Genomic DNA, 22012 nt, shown 5'->3' with positions numbered 1-22012 from the left:
CTACTGATCCCTGCTTTGTGGCTACACAAGCAAGCTTAGTCACAGGTCAGCAGCAAGGGCCAAGCCCAGCTGCTGTGCTGGAGCAATTGGGAATGTTAGAGCCACAGGGCATGTGGCTATGTGTCAACACTCTCCAGTGGCTGTTGGGGCAACATTGTTACAACAGTCTTATCAAATGGCCAAGTGTCATGTGTCATCCACGCCAGAGGCCAGACCCGGGAGCTGGCGCCCAGCACCAAGCACTGTAGCTCAGGAAGCATTGGTTACAGTAAGCATTGGTTACATGAGATGAGTGTTTCACAGATGTGCATGGTCTGTAGAGAAAGGTGTGGTGGACAGGGACACGCTACTGCAGCTTAAGGGGAGGCCACTGATTTTTAGAATAAAAGACTTGCAAATACTGGGGCTTCTTTTTAAACCTCAATTCGCTCTGTGCAGTCGAGCTAAAGAAAATGTGCCGCCCCAGATTCGGTTTCTGGTTCCACATCTATCTCAGTGGTTTGGACAAGGCCCTTACACCAGGCTCACCCAGGGTGTGAGGCAGGAAGCTGGGACCACCCCGAATACCCTGCTGATGATGAGATGAGAGGAACGCAAGGGGAAACCAACAGGGGCAACCAAAGGTGCAGGTTTCTCCCCCGCCACCCCCCCCCCAAAAGGGCTGCTTCTACAACGAAAATGAGATGGGGGAACAGCTGAAAAATCAACAGCTCAATGAAGACAGCAGCAGGCTTTGAGCGAACCCGTGAGCTACTGTGGAAGCCATCTTTAAGGTCAAGAGAATGAGAAAGCAAGGAGGTGGCCCCCTGCTGACCAGGTCACAGTGGTGCACCTCTGCCTGGATCTGGGCAGAGCAGTAGAGCCGGGCAGGACCCGCGCTCTATCTGGAAAGATAAGATGCTGGGAAGTTCTGGGTCCCCCTCAAGGAAGTTTGGGTGTGACGTTGTAGATGCTCAGCGTAAGAACAGTCACTGTGAGTAGGGATACAGAGGAGGCTGCTGGACCTATGGGATATAGCAAGCAAAGACAACCTCTAAAGCAGACCCCAGACTGCCCGATCTTCAGTACCTAGAGCTAGAGCAAATACGAACCTGACCGCCCAGGGACTAGCAGGGCTGGTGGCTCCAGACAGGCCGAGAAGGCACAAGAAATGGTGCCTGCCCCTGAGAGGGCCAGGGAGGCAAGCAAAATCAAGACCGTATGGGGCTCAGCCAGGCAGCCAATCTGCAAGAAAGATCAGCACCCACAGCAAAGGGAAGGCAGGCAGGGAAACATGGGCATTGCACCAACATGGCCACCTTCTCCTCCACCAGGGAGCTGCACTTCATCCTTCCATAAATGTAGACCTCAGCGGAAGACGGCAGGGAAGCAGAAAGAGAGAGAGGCTCTAACAGGTGGAGGGGGGCCCACCTAACGCACCCCAGAGGCTGAGGTGTGCCTAGCAAGACCTCAGGGAGGACCAATGTGTCTATGTTGCTTTTCAGAGATTCTGTCCTTGTCCCTGACAGGACCCCACCAAATCCCCTCTTCTCAATGACCTAGGAGTATGCCTGCGACTCAACCATGTTCCCGGGTGCCTCTAGACACCACGGGCCACGGGATTTAGGGGCAGGAGTGGATTTTTTTTTTTTTTTTTTTTTTTTTTTGGTTTTTCAAGACAGGGTTTCTCTGTGTAGCTTTGCGCCTTTCCTGGAGCTCACTTGGTAGCCCAGGCTGGCCTCGAACTCACAGAGATCCGCCTGCCTCCGCCTCCCGAGTGCTGGGATTAAAGGCGTGCGCCACCAACGCCCGGCTCTCAGGAGTGGATTTGAGAGTGGCATGCACTCCCGGAAGCAGGGAAGTCTGCTGGGCCCGGAGATGGTCCTCTATGGGACGCCAGCTCTGCCTCTCATCAGCCACACGCCTTTGAGTGGGTCATTTATCCTCTCTCAGCCTCACTTGACTTACGTAGAGAACAAGACGCTGACAAGAACATCTGGAATAACAAAGACACAAGCCCTTGCCCACAAGAGATGAACAGACACACGGTGCCGCCACGGTTGCCATGCATGTGGTTGCAAGCCACTCGCCAGACATAGGCTTGGGATAGGACCCCAGCCTGGGACCCAGGGGTGTTACTCAGGGTAGGCTCAGAGGCTGGCGTGGTGGACAGTGCCTGTGGAAATCAGGCCAGGAGGCCAGTCTCTCTCACACCAAGGCACACGGGTTACATCGAAGGTGATGAAGCCAGTTCTGGAGGTAGCTGGTGGCAATTCTTGAGCCACACGTGGATGTCACTTCATGCCACTGGACTGTGTTGTAAAGTGGCAAATTTATGTTATGTTCCCATTTTTAAGGGGGAACATTAAATGACAAAATCACAACCGGGACCCAGGTCCACTGCCCATGGACCTCCCTCCCTTCTGACAGGGGAGGTGGGAGAGGGACAGAATTTCTTCTAACTTACATAAAATCCTTTCAACCAAAGGGAAATGAAGGACAGACCCCGTCTCCCCTCATCCAGTTACTGGGTTAGAAGGATTTGAGCTCTGCTGATTTTGCCATCTTTCTTCTTAGAAATGGGAAATGTCACTTTACCAGGTTCTTGCCCAACAGGAAACTAGAATTACCAGAATTTTCTTGGCAGCATAATGCAATAACGATTATATAGAAATCTCTAGGCAGCAAAATTCTACAGTGTCTTCCAATCTCCCAAAGCTTCAGAGTCAGTTTCCATTAGCCTAATTTAGAATCACTGAGCTCCTACTGTGTACAGCGCCTTTATTAGACACTGAAGGAGCAGCTGCAGAGATGGCGGAAGGAAGACGCCACCTTTGCCGAGCTCATGAATGGTTCTATTCCTCTACCTGAAGTGTACATAGAACCCTGGCGGTGCCGTCAGAACACATACCCCTAGGGAAGTGGGGTTTAATGGCCTGTGGGGGGCCAGACACAGTACAGTGGGGCTAATACACATCGCTGATGGAGGATGGCCGCCACTGTGGAGCAAGTAGCTGTGCCCTGCATAGTCAGACTTGTCAGTCATGCATTATTAAATAAACATCTCAGTATCAAGTATAGGAATCAGGAGGCCCCTTTCAAACACCACCAGCCATTGCCATAGTTCTTGCTTTCCCACCAGCTCTAACTGGGAAGACCCATTGGCCGAAGATACAGCACGCTTTGGTTGAGGGACAGAGAGAAGCCAGGCAAATTTGAAAACTTCCTCCCCGAGGACTAGCTGTAATAGTTCAGGAGGTGCTATCCAGGATACCGGGGAAGAAAGGGCATCAGTGGTCACCCCGCAGCCAACTCTGCCTGCCACAGTACCGATCTACCAGACAAGATGCTCCCACTCTTGAAAGAGCGGCACAAAGGTTATGGAGGTAACCACCTGCTTTGGGATTGGATCCGAAACTTGGCCCACAGTAAAGAATCCAGGCCTGGTACCGTACACCTGGTCCAAAGTCCATGGCTCCTGAGGTCCCAGGTCCCAGGGAGGGAACTACTACTCAATGACAGGATGTCAAACTGTCCTCTAAATGTTTATGCTTATTTCCATAGGGTAGTGCTGCATTCCGCTTGAGTCAGTGTTCTCTCTGAGTGGTCAGAGTTACTGTGGAGATGAATAGCTAGTCCTAGTACTGAGAATCAACGTCTACTGAGTGCTGAACCCTAAACAAGACACCTACATGAACACCCCTAAAGGAGGAGGAAAGACAGCTGGGCATGGTGGCTGGCACACATCTGGAAATTAGATTACCTCTTAGTAGGCTGAGGCAAGAAAACTCACAAATTCCAGGTCAGCTGGAACTACACAGTAAGCCCTTACCTCAAAGGAAGAAACAAACAAAATAAACACAAAGGAACAATACAAAAATAGGACATATTAATTCTGGAAAAAGTCACAGATATGCACTTCACCAGAGCCAGAGATAGATTTTTCATGAAGTGAGCTTGCAGCCCAGTGACTTTGGAGAAAGGAGGACAGAATTGAGAGGGGAAGACGCTTGGCCACCGACTGTAATTATTCTAAAGGCTTTGGGTGGCCTGCCAGTTTGTGCCTGCAAAAGACTGGAGAGAAGTCTCCTTTCAACTACAAGATGCCAGAGCCAAAAAACTGTCTTTTGGATGGCTTTCTGTGTCAACTTTGAGGCCATTAGCCAGGCGTCCAGTTCTGCTTCTGGGAAAGAGGTAAGGCTTTTAGGGGAAGGACACGGTTGTTCAGACAGCCCCACCAGGAGCCTCCTGGGCACACACTGCCAGCCACGGTCCTCCACACTGCTCTCAGCCGCTTTCCTTCTGTGTTCTCTCCCTGTCTCCAAGGGTCCCTCAGCTATGGCACCTTCATAGAGTCAGAAGCCCCAAAGGTCATTTGGCCTGATCTATCTACTTTACAACCACAAAAAATAAGAAAGTTGAGCTGGTGGTAGCCTGTCCGGCTACAGTGATCAACACTCCAGACAACCTGGACGCAGGTTCTAGTCCCACATAACAGTGCAGAGCTCCCCGGAGCCGGAGCCCTGGGGTGCGGCAGGGACTGGGCCCCTCACCCTTGTTCAGTGCCGCCCGGGTATGGTGCTGATTTGCACTGCTGAGGCCTCCTGAGCCACATATTCCGTGCTCACTCGCTTCACACAGCCCAGGGTGAAGACAAGTGTGTGGTTTCCAAGGCAACCCACATTCAGGTGGATTCTGACTGCTGGGGCCTGTCTGAAGCCAGTGAGAAGCAAAAAGGAGGAGTCACCTCCCACTTACAAACATAACTCCCTCTGAACTAACCTGCCCTGAGCCCGGTCAGGGTCTAGGATGGAGGACCACCCTACCGCCCCGGACTCCTGGGGCCCAGGAAGCTTTTGGAAGACTTGGTGAGAGGGATTGGCAGGGCTGGGGAGATGGTTCTGCGAGCAAAGTACCTGCTGTGCCAGCATCAAGCATGAAGACCTGAGTTCAGGTCCCCAACCCCCACATAAAAGCTCGCTGTGGCAGCCATATGCACCTGGAAGGCCATAAGACAGGTGGATCCTGGAGATTTGCTGGCCACCCAGTCTAGCTGAAACTGTGAGAGACCCAGTCTCAAAAGAACAAAAGAATGATAGAGAAAGACATCCAATGTCAGTGTCAACCTCTGGCCTCCATATGTACACACACACAAGCAAGAGCAAACATACACACACACACACACACACACACACACACACCTCCCCACTCACTCACTCCCACACATAAAGAGGCATGCACCCTAGAGTCAATGGCACCCAGCAAGTGAACTTGAGAAGTTCGGAGCTGTCCATCTGGCTGGGACAAGTCCCAACATGCCCCGAGTATGGGTTTTCCTACTTTTAATAGACACAGCACACGCTCTGTCAGGAAACAGGATGCTTCAGAATGCATTTCCCAGTGACGAAGTACAGAAAGCTAAGATGGAGTCTGGCTGCCCCCTCACCTCAGCAGTCAGGGCAGAGCAGGCACCTTCACACCTACTAAGAGGAGCAGAAGCAGGAAGCCCTCTGTGAGGCAAAGGGGTTAAACTCAAGTGTTTAAATATTTAGCCAATAAAGACACAGTGTCACATAGAAATTGGCTATCAGGATTGATGTGGTAACCATGGCAATTCAGAGCCGGGGCAGATCTAAGTGAACAGGTCCTGGGACTGAGGTAGGCTGACCAGAGTGCAGCAAGGAGGACCACAGTGGGCAAGCTCACAAGAGAGGACGATTGAGACTTCTACCCTTTGGGATACAAAAATCATGGGCCAGAAGCCCACACTGCAGACTGAGGCCTGCCCAGCCTTTTGGAGATGAGTTTTCTCCACAGAAGGAAGAGAGATCTCATCTATCTGCCTGAGTTCAACTCATCCACTCACTATTCAGCTCTTGCTGAGTCTAACTGCGTGACTGACAGACATCGATTCGCTCCAATACAGTCCCTGTCATCACGGAGTCCACACCTAGGGAAGAGGGGCTGACAAGAGACGGCATTTACAGTCCACCAATCAGGCAAGCCGCAGCAGGTAAGGAGCTGATGCTAAGTCACAGACTAGACAGGCCCCTTGCTTGGGGACCAGAGGTGGCCAGAAAGAATTCCTAGAGGAGGAATTATCAGGCTAAAGGTGAAGAAAGATGGTAAAGCTGCCAGCCCTGCGAAAACGCTGTCAGATTTCAAAGCACAGACTAAGTGCAGTGGAACCATCACCACCCAGGCAGTTGCCCAAGCACCCGCTGAAACTCCTATCTTCAAAGAATGTGACCAGGTCTCCTGGCACCCTGCTGAAGCCAAGCATTCATATTCCCGCTCACTCTCTTGCTCTCTCGCGTTTTCTCTTGCTCCCCGCACCCCGCCTCCCTTCCTTCTTTTATTGAGACAGGTGCCTCCTCCTGAATGCTGGGATCACAGGCATGTGCCTTCATGGCAGGCCCTCCTCTCTCTTTCTGCTTTCTTTCCAGCCTTAGCAAGCACAGGCTGACCCCAGGATCAGCAGCACCTCAGTGAGGCCCCTGGAACACACTGCCCATTCTCAGTTTCCCACACGAGCTGCAATCTGTCAGTGGAGTGTTATCGAAAGTGGAACAGGAGATGGGCACAAGGTTGGCAGAGGAGGCGCTGTGCAGCATGTCCTGGTCAGCTTGGGTGCCCCTTCAGTACTAAACCCATCTGAGCGCTGGTCTCCTCTGTGGTGGTCCCATGGAGGCTGAGCCGATGCCCTCAGGCCAAGCCAGGCTGAGATGTCTACCCAGGGTCTTCAGATCTCAGGAACTCAGAGCTGCCCATTCATGTCTTGTGTGTGTGTGTGTGTGTGTGTGTGTGTGTGTGTGTGTGTGTGTGTGTTCACATGCATGTGGAGGACAGAGGTCAACGTTAGGTTTTATGCTTTTTGGTTCAACTTGACACAGGATAGAGTCATTTTGGAAGAGGTAACCTCAATTGAAGAAAATGCCCCCACAAGACTGGCCTGTGGGCTAGCCTATGGTGCATTTTTCTTGACTGATGGTTGATGTGGGTGGGCCCATCCCACAGAGGGTGACGCCACCCTGGATGTGTAGTCCTAAATGACGTAAGAAAGCAGACTGAGCAAACCAGTAAGCAGTAGTCTTCCATGGCCTCTGCATGAGCTCCCGCACCCAGGTTCCTGCCTGAGTTCCTGCCCTGACTTCCCTGGATGATGAACTAACTATAAGCTGGAAGACAAAATAAATCTTTCCTCCCCAAGCTACTTTTGATCATGGTGTCTAATCATTGCAGTAGAAACCCTAACAAAGACAGATATCTTCCTCAGCTCTCTCCACCTTATTCTTTGAAACAGGGTCTCTCTAAAACTGGAACTCATAAATTTGGCTAATGTACCTGGCCAATGAGCTCTAGCGATCCACCTGTACGTACACACACACACACACACACACACAGAGAGAGAGAGAGAGAGAGAGAGAGAGACAGACAGACAGACAGACAGACAGACAGACAGACAGACAGATGCACACACACCGCATGCACCGCCCCCACAGGTTACAAACACATCGGCCCTATGTGAGTACTGGGGATCCAAGCTCAGGTCCACATGGTTGGGGGTTGGGCAAGCACTTTACTAACTGAGTCACCTCCTCAGCCCCAGACTCAGCACCTCAAATTCATCAATCAGTCAACCAGGAACACCATCAGCACTGTCTAGGTCTGTCCGCAGAAAGGATGGACAGCCTCTAGTTCCCACGGGGGGAAAAAAGATATAGCTCCCTCCTGCTCTCCTTAGCCCTCTGAATCACTCCAGGCCAGCTCTGTCTCCAATATACAAGGTCTCTGCTCCAAGTGATCACAGAGCCCAGCACCACCTCCCTAGGACCCACCCACCCCCAGGAGACACGCCCCACTCCATCTTCTTCATGCCACCTGGACTGTCACACACACACACACACACACACACCTCCTCCTATGGTGCCTATAAGCTTGGGTCAGCAGGCTCAGGTGTTAATGAGTTAAAAGTGACTTAGGATTATTGAGTAAACCGATGAACGCGCAGGCTCAGTGTTACCAATGACACGAGCGTAAATTTACTGATTCAGAGAAGTCAGTACAGAGCTCAGCTGTCACACCTCTCCTCTTAGGACCAGGATCTGAGTCCACACTTCTGTAGGAAGGGGAAGGTAACGAGCAGGACTAAGTTGTCTGCCTGCCCCATGATGGGAAGATGCCACAAACCTATTTAGTAAAGGGACCCCAAAGGGTCTGCACCAATGACCCCTGCTGCATTACACACATCAAGTCTCGGTGACAGCATATTGTGAGTACCCAGGAGGCTGCACGGCTCTCCTGGACAATCACACTACAGCGGGTGAGCCTTTTACAGTGTGAGCCGTCTCCTGACTATAACTCACGTCCTATGATTTTAAATAAGTTCCCTATCTTCTGGGAACCCTGTTGGTATTTAATAAAAATATTCACTTTTATATACCTAATAAATGAAAATCTCCACTTTGGGTCCCTGGTGTTCCAAATTCGCAAAGCAGAAGGCTCAGATCTTACCACCATCATTATGTTTCTGTCACATAGGAGGAAACTCAAGAAGCGTAGGGAGGCTTAGGTTGGATCTTGAGGGGACCAACACTTCCAAACAGGAGTAGATCAACCCCGTCCCGCTGAGTCAGCTAATGAAACAGCATGAGTGGGAACTGATGGCGCTTGCAGCCTCTACCCAGGGGCTCCATGATGTGAACTCCCATTGCTGTCCATATCCCCAGCCTAAGCCAAGCACCTCCTCCCTGGGCACTCTACCCTTCCCCACTCACATGCTCCTGGACCAGACGATAAGCCCTGGTTATCCCCTCTCCCTCCCAGCTGGCTCCTTGCTCATAGTCTATCCACAAAGGCAGAGCGCCTGTGCTCACTGTCTCTACTTGGTCACTCTGACACACACACACACACACACACACACACACACACACACACACACACACACACACACTCATTCCCAATGACTGCCCTGACGAAGGCAGGCAGAGGACAGGTGTGTTCTTCAGTCCTGCCCTCCATGTGGCAGATACAACGGCTCCCTTCTCTCCTCCCCTCCTTGGGGTCCTTAGCTGTTCCTTCTCAGTCTCCTAGGAGCTCCTCCTCCACCACCTACTTATTACCTGTCAAGGATCCTCTGGGGACTCTGCCCTGTGCCCCCTCTTATCTCACTGCCCCTGCACATCCATTCCTAACTATCCGACATCATTAGCTCCCTTTTCCTTGCTGGAGGCAGCGAGAGGCCCCTCCTATGCCCAGAGTGGAACCCAACACCTTCCCACCTTGACCTCCTTCTGTGTTTTCGGTTTAATGAATGGCACTCTCCAGCACTGAGTTACCCCAGCAATTGGGAGACTCCTCTCTCCCCGCAGAGAATATAACCAGACTAATTGGTCACCGAGTCTTGTCATTCCCACTCGCTCAGCATCTCTAATGTCTGCCTCCTCGTCCTGTCCCCATTCTTGCGCTCATCCTGGTCAGGCATCGCTATCCTTCACCTGGACGCTGTCATCGGCGTCTGGCTCTCTCCCTGCCTCTGAAACTGACCCTTCTCGCACTTGCCAGCCACGGCAGAGAGCATGTGGAAAATGTAAACGTCCCTCCAGCTTGACACCCTTTCATGGTGACTGCTGCTGCCTCGAGCATGCACGTTTCAAAACCCGTTAGCAAGACAAACCGGCCTGCCCACCTTCCACAGTGGAGCTGCCCAGCTGCCCAAGACCAGAGCCTTGATGCATTCTGAATGCACACTGCAGCTTCCACCCCAGGGCTTTTGCTTACTGTGTTATCTCTGTTTGGGACGCTGTGGCAGTTTGAATAAGAATGGCTCCCACAGGCTCCTGTATTTGAAGACTTAGTCACCAGGAACTGGCACTATTTGAGAAAAAAATAAGAGGTGAGGAACTTCCTTGTTGGAGGAAGTGTGTCACTGGGCATGGGCTTTGAGGTTTCAAAAGCTCATGCCAAGCCCAGTCCATCTCTCTGTCTCTGTCTCTGTCTGTCTCTGTCTCTCTCCTTCTGTCTCCCCCCTCCCCCGCCCCACGTATAGATCAAATGTCGCTCTTAGCCTACTGTTCCGTACCTTGTGCGCTGCCATGTTTCCCAGCAGGATGGTAATAGACTATAAGCCTCTGGAACTGTAAGCAGGCCCCAATTAAATGCTCTCTTTTATAAGAGTTGCCTTGGTGTCTCTCCTCACAGCAACAGGACAGTGGCTAAGACAGACACCTTTTCCACCCTGTGAGCCAGGCATACAGGACTTCATCTAAGCCGCAGCATTCTTATAATGCCCCAACTGGACCTGTGCACAGTCTTTGTGGTAGGGACTCTCACTAGTTTGACTTTGCAGGAAGGAAACAGAGCCAAGGGGAGTAAGACATTTTCTAAAGGTCACCACATATCCCTACCCCAAAAGGTGACAGAGTCTGCCTTGAACCCCAGCTGGGCTGTCCCGACATCCATGCTATCAGAAACCTGGTAGCCTGCCTTCTAGGCCAGCACCGGACGACACAGTCAAAGCCGGTGACCCCTCGGAGAAGCCACGGGTGACGGCAGGCTTCCAGCCCAGGAAGAAGAGCTCCACACGGGCTGTGCACGTCAGCCTCACGAAAGCCCTTGCTGAATAAACAACTGAGCTGTTGGGTGATGGAGAACAGGGCAGGGAGGCGACCAGGAGAGCAGCCGAGGAATGCACCGAGGGCAACCAAAGCCTGGCACAGGAGTGAACGTCCATGAAGAAGCAGGGCTTCCGGTTACATTTTAGTGAAGGCCCCAAATGCATAGCTTTTGTATTTTCCTTTCTTTTCGGGATACACTGGCTTGGGGAGTAAAAGGGACCCGAGTCTTGCAAAGCTCCACTCCTAAGTGCCACAAGAGGCAAAGACTGAAGGAGGACAGGGTGACCGTGTGTCAATCATGGTCCTTTCCTTGCTGTTCCAGAGACAGGACTGGGGCTGAGAGCACGTTCCAGAAGAGCTGGCTTCTTTCCTCTCAGCAGAAAGGGGGCATTCTAGATGGACACTGTCACTCTAGATGCTCCTCTGGTCAGCTCAGTCACAGAACCCAACAGGTCCTGTGCTAGGCGGGTGGCCACATTTGTGGCCATCTAAGACTAGGCGATGGGACAGCCGCAGCCTTCTTCTTCCTCTGCTCATCGCAGCAGCAGCTGGCCTTCCCCTGGAAATTCTGTCAGTCACATAGGGACAGCTCCTCCCTATCACTCAGTAACCAGGGCCCTGAAAAGTGAGCAGCCATACCCTAGACCAGGGAATTTGAAACCAGGGGCCTGGGACCCTAATGACTAGACGGAGTTTCCTTGAAACTGAGGTCCCAGGCCACAAAGCAAAAATAACAATGTAACTAGTTTTAGAAACTAGAGCTCTTGAGTCCAGAACCTTCTATTCCAAAATGTGGTGCCAACACCAGCTTTCTGTCAGGCCCTGTATACTTTTATAAATGCAAACATTAACGGCATCGTTGTCTCTGGAGTGATGGAGAAAGCTATCATGCAGAACACTGCAGTTTGGCCAGGGGAGGTGCTGATGGGAACACCTCTCTTGCTGCCTCTCTGGCCCCAAGCCATTCACACTCCTGTCCAGAAGGAGACCAGAGACAGCACAGGCTGCTGTCGCAACCGTAAAGGTGAAGACATCGGTACCATCCCCTGGGAGTCAGTGGGCACAGCATGATGAGGGGCTGGGTCATGGGAACTGAGCCCAGCCACAACAGGAGGAAAGCCAGACACCAGCACTGCCCGCTGTGCTAGTGACCAGGCAGATGTCCCACCTGGCATATCCCAAGATGCAGCTAGAAGCCAGAGGGCAGGTGTGTGGGTGTAGCAGGAAAGGGAGTCGACTTCCCGCTTCTTCAAATCACGCTGTGCTCTGTGCCATCCCAGCACCCGTAAGAACTCAGCAGAGCAGGGAGCAGGACTTCCGTTCTTGGGATGGGAAACTGAGCACTTGCTATCATCCCAGGGTCATGCAAGCTGAAGTATCTGAGCTAGGAGTCAAAGCCACTACTCTGGGCTGAGTGTAGATCGGAGGCAGAGCCTGGCCTGACGTGTGCAAGGCCCTGAGTTCTGTCCCCAGAACAACATGCAACAGCAAAAAGCTAAAAACCCCCCCAAAAAATCAATTAAAAAAGTCAAAGCCCCTTATTTCCCTTTGTTTCTCTAAAATTGTGAGTGTTGGGCCAAGGTAAGTGACCCAGAGAGCGTGGTTACCACGGAAACAGAGACTGGTCCTAAGCTGAGGGTTCACTAGATGGTCTGCCAGCAGCATGGTCTGCCCCCAGACCAGCATCACTTTGGAGCTGAACTAACTCAGGTGTGTAGACCTGAAGCAGGAAAGAGAACCTAAGAGAAGCAGAGATCTTGCTCTTCCCTCATGATGCAGAAATAGGAGGTCCACGTGTCTGGAAGGACCACCCCGAGTGCTGGGCTGCCTTCTGTCCTTCCTTCCAACCTGGGTCCAACTGAGTTTTGATTCTTCTTTGTTTAATCTGGCCTTTGTGACAACTTCCCACACAGGCCAGGGTGATTCCTGACCACACAGCCTCCCTGTAGATGAGAATATGAGGACCCCCAAAGGTCGAAGAGCCTCAGAACTCCAGGTAGGGTGGAAACTGGGATGAAGCCAACACTGGAGACCACTGTCCTTCCATGGACCCTTGGTCGTCTTCAATTATGCTACTGGTTACTTTCTGAGACCTGCTAGACAATAGTGCAGGTTCAAGTCCAACAGCTTTGTCCAGTTTGAACACTGAGAAGGAAGTTGCCTAGTGACCTCTGTACTCAACCCTGAAAGCATAGCCCAGTATAAGCACACAAGACTGCAAAAGTTAGAGTACAGTCTCTAAGGGGCGTCCTCATGTACGGGCAGACTTCAAGTCCTGCCCAGAAGGCAGGCCTAGAGTAAAAATCACTACACCCCATCCCAGCCACAGCAACTCCAGCACTTGACCAGAAACTGGACCTCACTTAGGGACCAGGAGGCTCCCCATGATACATCTGTGTCATGACAAAGAGAAACAAAAGGACTTGAGTTGACCAGCATTTGCTGCCTAGCGTTTACACACACACACACACACACACACACACACACACACACACACACACACCTCTTTCTTGTTCCACCCTCACAGTAGCCCCGCAAAGCTGGAATAAAGCCTCCATATTCCAGGTGAGGAGGCTGAGACCCAGAAAGATCACAGGATTATCCAAAAACACTCTGCAAGAAGAGGTCATGGCCAAGACTTGACCACAGTTTTTTTGACTCCTGAGTTCTGGTCTTTATCAATCTCTTCCTGCTACCCAGATGTGATTCTGTCTATGTTCCTCAGACCAGAGAACCCGGGGAGTGTCCAGATTCACAGGCATATGATCAGAAGCATCTGGATATTTTGGATGACCTGGGTCAGCAGATGAGCCTGCAAGGGGGAGCGGGGCCGGGGAAGGCGTGGGCGATGACTATTCACTGTCATGACAGGATGCTCAGGTCCACTCACTCCGGCTTTATGCTCACAGTCCAAGTTGAACTATCTATCCTCCTTATATCAGCCAAGCTGGAAGAATACCCAGATGTCCAGGAAATATTTCCCAGAGTACTGAGTCATCCCAGGCAGCCAGAAGCAAGAGGCATCCTCAACCACATCACACATCCACTCTATCTAGAAAATGGTGCCTCCCAGCCTGGCATCTTCAGAGGTAGAATAATCCCCACATTCAGGAGTGCAGGCTCCTTGCTGGTGTTTGAGGCAGTGTGTGTGTGTGTGTGTGTGTGTGTGTGTGTGTGTGTGTGTGTGTGTGTGTGTACAGCCCCCAGTCATGAAGCCATATGCCTACCCATGAGGCCACCTGAGAGGAAATAATGTCTCCATTCTTCTAAAAGGTCACAGGATAGCCTCAAGACACCCTCCTTGAAGATGCAAAGAGAAAAAAGAGAGCCAAGATTTTGGACACCGTCTTGTAAAATCACTCAGGTTGGGTTGAGGGTGGATGGGTTCAGCCCAGATGAAGGCGGGAGCATGGGCTACTACTTGAAGTGGAGGGACGTACCTGGACTTCCCTTGTGTGATAGGCGATGATCAAACCAAGCAGGATGATGGTGGATAAACTGATAAGACATTTCAGGGCCAACGAAAACATGGAATCCTGCAGGAGAGAGGGAAAGAGAGTTAGGGGGTCCAGGCAAGAAGCAGCTCATGGAAGGAGAGTGTACCAGCAAACAGCAGGGCAGAGGAGGGGACCGTCCGTCCTTAGTCCCTCCTGGGAGCAGGAGGGAACATGAAGTTAGCCTGAACCGGGGCTGCCCCTTCTGAGCCTTTGCTTTTGAGGAGAGAACATTCTTGCATTCCCAGAATGACCCCACTGGGGCACGGTGTTTTATGTCTGTGACGCCTGGCTGGATTCTGGTTACTGATGTGTTGAATATTTGCCTCCATGCTCGTAAGTCACATGAATGTAATTCTCTTTTGTGCCATTGCTACATGGTTTGGGTATCTATACCATGCCTACTCATGTTTCTGTCTTAACACAAACCAGAAGATTCTGAAGTCCCTCACGTCCCTGGCCATGAAGAGCCCTGTTAGGAATGAGTCAGGATGTCTTGGGAGCTTCTCTGTCTCCTAGCTTAAGCCGAGGTCAGAAGAGGAAGACAAGGACGGCAGAAGAACTACTGGATGGCTGTACGGCCAGCCAAGGAACAGAAAGGGGTCTGGGGCAGGGCAAGGCTGTGGTGGCCTGCTGGTCAGGGCAGAGAACACTCCCTGCAGCTTCAGCCCAGGAGGTTTCAAGAGCCCATAGCCTGTGCATTCGCTCTCTCTGCTGGGTCCAGAGCCTGCCTGCCCCAGCTACTCAGAGCTGCGTGACCATCCAGGCACCTGCCCTAGCTCGGCTCAGGGAGCGCTGGCCTCTGTTACTCTTCGCTCCGGTCAGTCAGAGCATCTAACTGAGACCTGCTACACTCCTGAGTGACGCAAGTCTGAAAGGAGAGCGACCTCCAGTCCTAAGGGAACACAGGAGACAGCTCTGAGCAAACGTAGCTGACAGGCCAGGCAGCATTTCCAAGCACCGCTGTGGGGGTTCTCTCTGGTCCTGAGAGCTGAGGGAGACCAAAGAAACAGTGCTCTCCTCAAGCGTAATCAATTAATGTACAATTTCTGCACGCCCCAACTTTATAACAGTGATATGCCCAGAGGGATAAGTAGCTTAGGTCAGAGTTCGAAGCCAGAGCCTCTGACCCCCAGGTCAGAGCAATATGCATTGCCCTGCACTAGCTCTACCCAGAAATAGGAATGCTCATGAAAATTCCCTTACACAGACCTAAATGGCAGACCAAGACAAGAGACCAAAAAATAACTAGGTAAGAGAGACTAACTCTACTTTTCTATACAAAGTAACCATGATTATAACTGTCTATGGCACACTGCAAAATAACTAGAAAAGGACACAAGTTCTTACCACACGGAACTGCGCAATGTCTGAGGAGACGGCGGGGGGGGGGGGGGGGGGGGGGGGGGGGGAGGTGCTAACCAGCCTGATCCAGTCATCACATACCAATACGATTTAAAAGATACGCAAGGAAACTCCCCTAAAAGTGTACACATACTATGTCACAGCCAAGATCTTTAAATGACAATGGAAGCTATTTCAACAGCAAGATAAGATTGATTGATTGCCAGATGATACTTCGAGCAGAGCTGAACGAGCTTAGGGGAGGGAGACATCACCCGGCAGAGGGGAAAGAGGTTTGGGACCCACAGAGCAAGGTTCTGGGGTCCAAGATGGCCACCAGAGTCAAGAGGACAGCTTGGTCTCGTTCAGGACCAGCAGGTGCCCATGTCCATGTTCTCAGCCACCCGCTGTGGACTAACACAGAATGGGAGGTGCTCTCTCCGGTGCCTGTCACCTCCACCCTTCACTTCCTGGCTATCATTGAGGCCCGGTTTATGCCAGGCACAAACCAGCCCTGGTGCTTTAAGGAAGAACTAGTGAAATAACTCATTCATTCCTACTTCTGTTCTCTGTTGGTATTGTCTGTTGCAGGGTGCGCACGCAGCCGGCAGCCATGAGCACGTACTACAGCGCTCACGTGGAAGCCAGAGGACAGCGTGTGGAAGCCAATTCTCCCCTTCCACTTTCGTGCGAGGTCCAGGAATTGAACTTGGGTCATCAGGCTTGCGCGGCAACTGCTTTTACCTGGGAAGCCATCTCCCTGAGCCCCCGTTCTGTTGTTTTCTGAGACAAGGTTCGGTTACGTAAATTTACCATCTTCCTGCCTCAGCACCCCAAGTTCTTATCCATTTGCTTTTCCACAACCATTTCAACCAGTTCTTGCTTGTTGAATACCGGCTAGATACTCCACAGTGTGGTCCCTGCTGGGGGATATAGAGGGGCCCACCTACCAGAAGTTTTCAGTCTGTCTTCTTGCATAAACTCTCACTTAATTACACCATACGGTTCAGAGAAATGTCTCCATTCTGTCCTACCCAAAGGTGGCCAAAGGCTGGGGGTGTCGCTTAATGGTAGAGCACTAGCCACACAAGGCGGAGGTCCTGGATTCCATCCCCAGTGCTCAGGCCACTTAGCATCCTCTGCGCTCTTCAGAACGAAGAGTACCCTGGAGTTCTTTCCTGAGCTCATGAGTATAGGGGTGTCTCAGGGAGTACTGGTGCTTTGCTAATGCAATATGAGCACCAAGAAAAGCAGAACACGGTTCTGACCCTCCAGAAGGTTCCAACCTTTGAAAGCTTACTTGATGCTGATCCCAGACCTATCTGGGGCTGAGGGGAGAAGCTGGAGGCCCAGGGGCGCTCCGGTTGCTGTGGGACAAGATGAATTTCCCTACAGGAAGGAACTGGGACAGCTCACAGTGCTCTCCAGCCAGAAATGACCATAAGGTCCTTGTCAAAGGGGTCCAGAAGCATGTGGAGAGCATCACGCCTACCCCAGGAAGGCTTGTGATCAGTGGCACACTTCCACCTCTAATTCATTTTCTTGGCAAAAAAGTAGCTAACGTCAGAATCTGTGTCTGTTTCCATCACTTTTAGGCAGAGGTGAAGGGACAGGGGCCAGATGCTGTCTCCTCTCCTTTAAGCCTCTTCCATTTCTCCCAAAAGTTGAAGCTTTTCCATTAAAAGGCAGCTCCCACCTGCTCAGAGGTTTTGACTGGTGTGGCCTGCTGGGCCAGCGGCAGCCTGCAGGGAGACAGAGCTCTGCACTGGACTGACAGGGACCCTGGAGACTTTACAGACACCCTTGAGATCCTATCACATGTCAATAAAGGAAAAACATTAACTCACTTTCTAACACCTGGAAACTATGTCAAAGACATCTAGCTGGATCTGGACCGTTTTCTATTTGCCGAAATGTTGAATTATCATCTTCTTTCCCACTTGAACTCCAGTGGAGCTTGAAATTGATGTGACTCTTCAGACGACACCAATGACACAGTGTTGACTAATTAGTCACCAAACACCACATGGTGGGACACCTGCCACACCCGCTGTGCCCTACCACACTCCATCTGGGGCCTTAAACTTGGCTCACTGGCTGTGACGGGTCCTGTGGCCAACTGGTCAACCCTTCTCTCCTATGCTTGAGAACTTTATAGAAACAAAGAAATAACCCCCAACATGCAGGAGACACAGGACACATCCCAGTGATGGAGGGGCATTTTTAAGCATAAAGATTTTACTTTTATTTTTAAAATATGACTATAAGGGGTATGTGAGTACAGCATCCACAGAGTCCCGAAGAGGGAGCCAGATGCCCCTGGCTAGAGTTACAGGCACTTATGAACCTCCCAATGTGGGAGTCCTCTAGTCCTCTGAAAAAGCAGTATGCACTCTTAACCACTGGGCCATCTCTCCAGCACTCTACCGGGGTGGGGCTCACCTTAAAATCCATCTAGTCCTACAGGCTCAAGGATATTCAAGTGGCTCAGACCATCTGAGCGGCCAGTGATGGAGATTAGCACAGCCATAAAAATAGAGAGCATCTGAAGACACACAGAGAGAGAAGGTGTGATAGACTATTCACCAGGGAGCTTTGAGCCTCAAACTGGATATGCAGTACATTTCTGACTATTTGCAAATTTTTTCATGTAGAAAAAAAGATTGTGAAAATATCAATATTCTGCATCATAGGCTGTTTTCTTATCACTTTTCTTCTCTCCGATTATTAATAATGGGAATATAGCATTTTGTAGTTGAAAAGTTTATTTTTTTAAATCTGAGCCCTGGACTGCCAGGAAGGGGCTTTTGTGCAGTGGGAAAGATGCATCTTTCCTTGTAACATGCACTCGGGCACGGGTGAGGACATGTGAGCCTCAAGTGATCCCTGTGGTGGGGATGGACGACCTTAAGCTTTCTCTTAGTCTTGAAACTCCATTTCATTTACACACACCCATTTCCTAGTGTCCCACTCCAAAAGTGAGCATTCTCAGCTTGTGCAGGAGAGTGTACATTTAGGCCGGGTGGACACTTCGGCCTCTTAGTCACTCGGGCTGGGTTTAGGGACTCACACTCACTTCAGACAGCCTTATTGCTTCACTGATTTCCAATCTATCTAAACCCACATGATAACACATTTGTACTATATGATCCATCACCTCTTCGGTGCTCTGAATATAAGAGTCATTTAATAAACACTTGTTTACAGCTAATCTTCAGTGAGCCCTGATCACGAGCTTCCTCCAGAACAGGACCACCACACATTTCACCCCTGATTTAAAAAAAAAAAAAAAAAAAAAAAAACACAATGTCTCCATTTTACTGATACAACACTAAGAATTGGAGAGTTGTTGAAGTGACTTTTTTCAAGGTCATGCAACTAACTCAGATTTTAGCTATCTGCCAGATTTTTCTGCGTCCCGTACTTACCCTGCCCTCAGTGTTCTAGGTACTGTGTGAAACAGCATGTCCTGTTACCTCAGTGGAGCCTGGGGCTGCACAAGAGACTCCTGGCTGGGCAGGAGATCAAGACACATTCCTGGAGCTGTTCCCGCCATGTGGTCCCTGTTGCACTCCTGGACACAAACCAGCCCTTCACAGGTCTGTGATTCTCCCATTCATAATAATCGGGACTAAAGCACTACTTACTCCAGGCACCTACCATGCAGAGGAGGCATCATGAACTCTCCTTCACAGACAAGGAAACTGAGGCTCCAAGGAGCCTTATTTGTCCAAGGGCAAAGCCAACAAATGGCAAAGTCAGGTTTGAGGGAGTCAGGTTGCCACCCAGACCCATCTCACTCCCAGCTCTGAGCCAGCAGCCCTGAGGCTGGGCCCCACGGGCCTCCAGATTCAAAGAGAAGTTTCTCAAGGCTGCTGTGTCCCTTTGGGGGGCTGTGCATGGGGTGATGGGGTGGTTTCAAGGCCTCTCTGAGCCAGCAGCATAAATTACTTTCCTGGCCTGCCTTGTAGCTTCCAGAGACAGGCCAGGGACATCGTGATTACAGTAGGTCTCCCCAGAGACTTTGAAGTTCTTAATGTGTTTTATTGTTTGGAACATTGCAGGTAGGGGACAGAAAAGGATGCAGACAGTCATGTAGGGCCCCTGAACCAAAGAGGCTCCTTCCCCAGCCGAGTTAATAAGCTCCAAGGGTGTGCATGTGAGCACGCAGCACATGCACATGGCCCATTCATGGCTCTGTCACTGGTTAGGAGCCCCCAAGGGACAGAGGTGATAACATTCAGAACCTGGATTTCCCGAATTAAGGTCTGATGTGCCTCCCTGACATCACCTCGTTTCGTGCATTCGACTTGGGAAATAATTGAGTTAGAAATCTTTTCTGTTTAATAAGGTCAACCTTTGCTTCAATTTCATGGAGAGGCTCCAAGACTGATTGATATTCAGCACCGGCTTCGTACTGTAGCTCTGTAATGGTTGTCCTAATTAGACACTCTTGCTAATTAATGCTATGCAGATTAAGCCAGGCCTTCCTTCCCTGTCCCCCCACCCCACCCCACCCCCGCCTCTGGGGAAGTCAGCATTCCTCCTTGCTGATCTCCAGGGAGGCCCTGCTCCTCTCCTCTGCCTGGGCCTTTCATCCTGCATTTAGCCTAGCCTTCCCTTTTCCTGCCCCTTTCTCCTGACTCCGCCTTCTGAACTTCCACCATCTCGCCTGATCAGACCTTAGCTGGTCTTCCTCCCAGGTGTAGCTGCCTGAGGCCATCGGGGGTCATGAGGTCACCTGAGGTCACGCTGGCCCTACCTGCATCCTCAGCGTGATGTCCCATCCCACTGCAAGTACTCACGGTCCAGGATGGAGTCCTGGGAAGGCTCAGCCCACTCTAGCCTATTGTTAGTGTGGGGGCTAATAACGTTTTTTGTTGTCTCTTTCTACCACACAGAACGTGACAACCAAAGGCGAGGATTCAAGCTCTGTCTTTGGGACTCGTCCACTGTAACACTGGGATTCCAGTTCCTTCTTCGGGCCTTAACCTCCTCCCAGGGTCTCCAGTTCCTCCTCTTCCCTCACTTCACACCCAAGACACACAAAGGGGGGAATGTTATTCTTCCACATTTTTTTTTTTAAGTCAAACATCCTTTCTCTTGCCACCCAGAGGAGAGAAACCGACTTGGCCTCCGCCAACGGCACCTCGTGTTCTCAGCACTTCAGAGACACGTCGGCCGGGCAGCCACGAGGCTACCGACATGTTCCTTCCTTCAACCAGTCACATTACTGAGCATTTGCTCTGCCCAGGCTCCAGGCTGAGCCCTTGGGAAACACCCGAGGGTCCCTCGCCCCCATCCCAGTGTACTGACTGAACCCTGCCCACAAGCTGAACCCTGACTCATCATCACCCTCACCATCACAGGGAACTACACCCTTCTGACATGCCCCCTCGGCACTCACCCCACCCACGGCCCCAAGTCAGCAGAGACAGAGCAACAAACGGGCAGGCGGGGCCTGGGGGGCAAATAGGGCAGAGACCGTGAAAATGGACCGGAATCTCCAACTGAGAGAAGACCTGGTCCCTTTGGGCCTTAGTCATCAAGGAGTGACCAGGACCAAAGGAGGTGGCACTAAGAGGCATCTGAACAGCCCCTGCATCCTGAGTGTGAGCTGCAGTCTGCAGCCTCATCCACAGGCTTTAGAGAGCATCCTTTCTTCCTGGGTGCCCTCCTGAGGGTGCAGGTTAACCTAAATTAGGGTCTAAGCCTCAGACACCTTTCCTGCAGCCCTCTGTGCAAGGTCCTAGTGGCTGCTTCAACCTCACTGCGACCTGTGCACGTGACTCTTCTTCCCTGTATGTTGAGCTTCGGTTCTGGGCTTGGACCACCCCAAATGGGCAGCTCTCTCCTCTCAGTCCTGGGCTCAGCAGGGTCATTATGTGCAGGCTGACTAACTCAGGAGGGGTCTGAGCAGATGGCTTCCTGGAGCCCTGCCCTGCTGGGCCCCTTCTCTGTCTCCTCAGTCACTCCTCATCTCAACTGGGAGCGTTGCCTGGCTAAGATGAGCCCACAGACCTGTCCTGGTCCCGCACTCTCTCCGAGGCTGCACACACAGGTATCTCTTCATTGGCACTCACTACCCAAGCTGGGGTCACTTAACAAGGCCTGACCTGACTCACTGCTGCTCGTCCTAGCCAGGATGTCAGCCACAGAGGGATGCATCTTCATACTAAAGTCATTCCTATGTCATCATATGTGAAATACTGTCTAGGACATTGCAGGTCAATAAATATCAGCTGAATGTTGAATACTGGATATTTGAAGGAAGGGAGTAAATTTAGAGATGCGGCCACAAAGGTAGACACTTCCATCCTGGATTTTCAAATTCATGAAGCAAAAGGGGGGATGATCAAAAGAACGGGTAATACGTGCTCACTTGCCCGTGGCCCCACCCTACAGAGAGAGTTCTGAAGCTGAGAGAAAGCTTGTCACTTAGCCCATGGTCCCTGGGCAAGGAAGAAGCAGAGGCAAGATTTGAACCTAAACAAGTCTGACTCTAAGATTTGTGCTCAGAGCATTGGGTCTGGAGAAAACGTCATGGTCAGGCCCCGGTAGTGCCACTGAACCCCAGTG

At 51.3% G+C, this 22012-nt stretch overlaps 1 protein-coding gene across 2 annotated transcripts in view; it reads right to left on the bottom strand.

Moving 5' to 3' along the window:
- The window catches only part of Kcnn3 (potassium calcium-activated channel subfamily N member 3), a 145045-nt gene that overhangs the window by 90031 nt on the left and 33002 nt on the right, over window positions 1-22012 (bottom strand). The window contains exon 2 of one of the 2 annotated variants that reach the window (XM_006976310.4): window positions 14036-14131. The exons of the other annotated variant lie outside the window; for it this stretch is intronic. Within the exon in view, the coding sequence (XP_006976372.1) occupies window positions 14036-14131 (96 nt within the window). The remainder of the gene's footprint in view (window positions 1-14035; window positions 14132-22012) is intronic. 2 annotated transcript variants of the gene reach the window in all.

Source organism: Peromyscus maniculatus, chromosome 6 (genome assembly GCF_049852395.1).
Source record: "Peromyscus maniculatus bairdii isolate BWxNUB_F1_BW_parent chromosome 6, HU_Pman_BW_mat_3.1, whole genome shotgun sequence".
NCBI lineage: Eukaryota > Metazoa > Chordata > Mammalia > Rodentia > Cricetidae > Peromyscus > Peromyscus maniculatus.
This window is presented reverse-complemented; position numbering and strand designations above follow the sequence as displayed.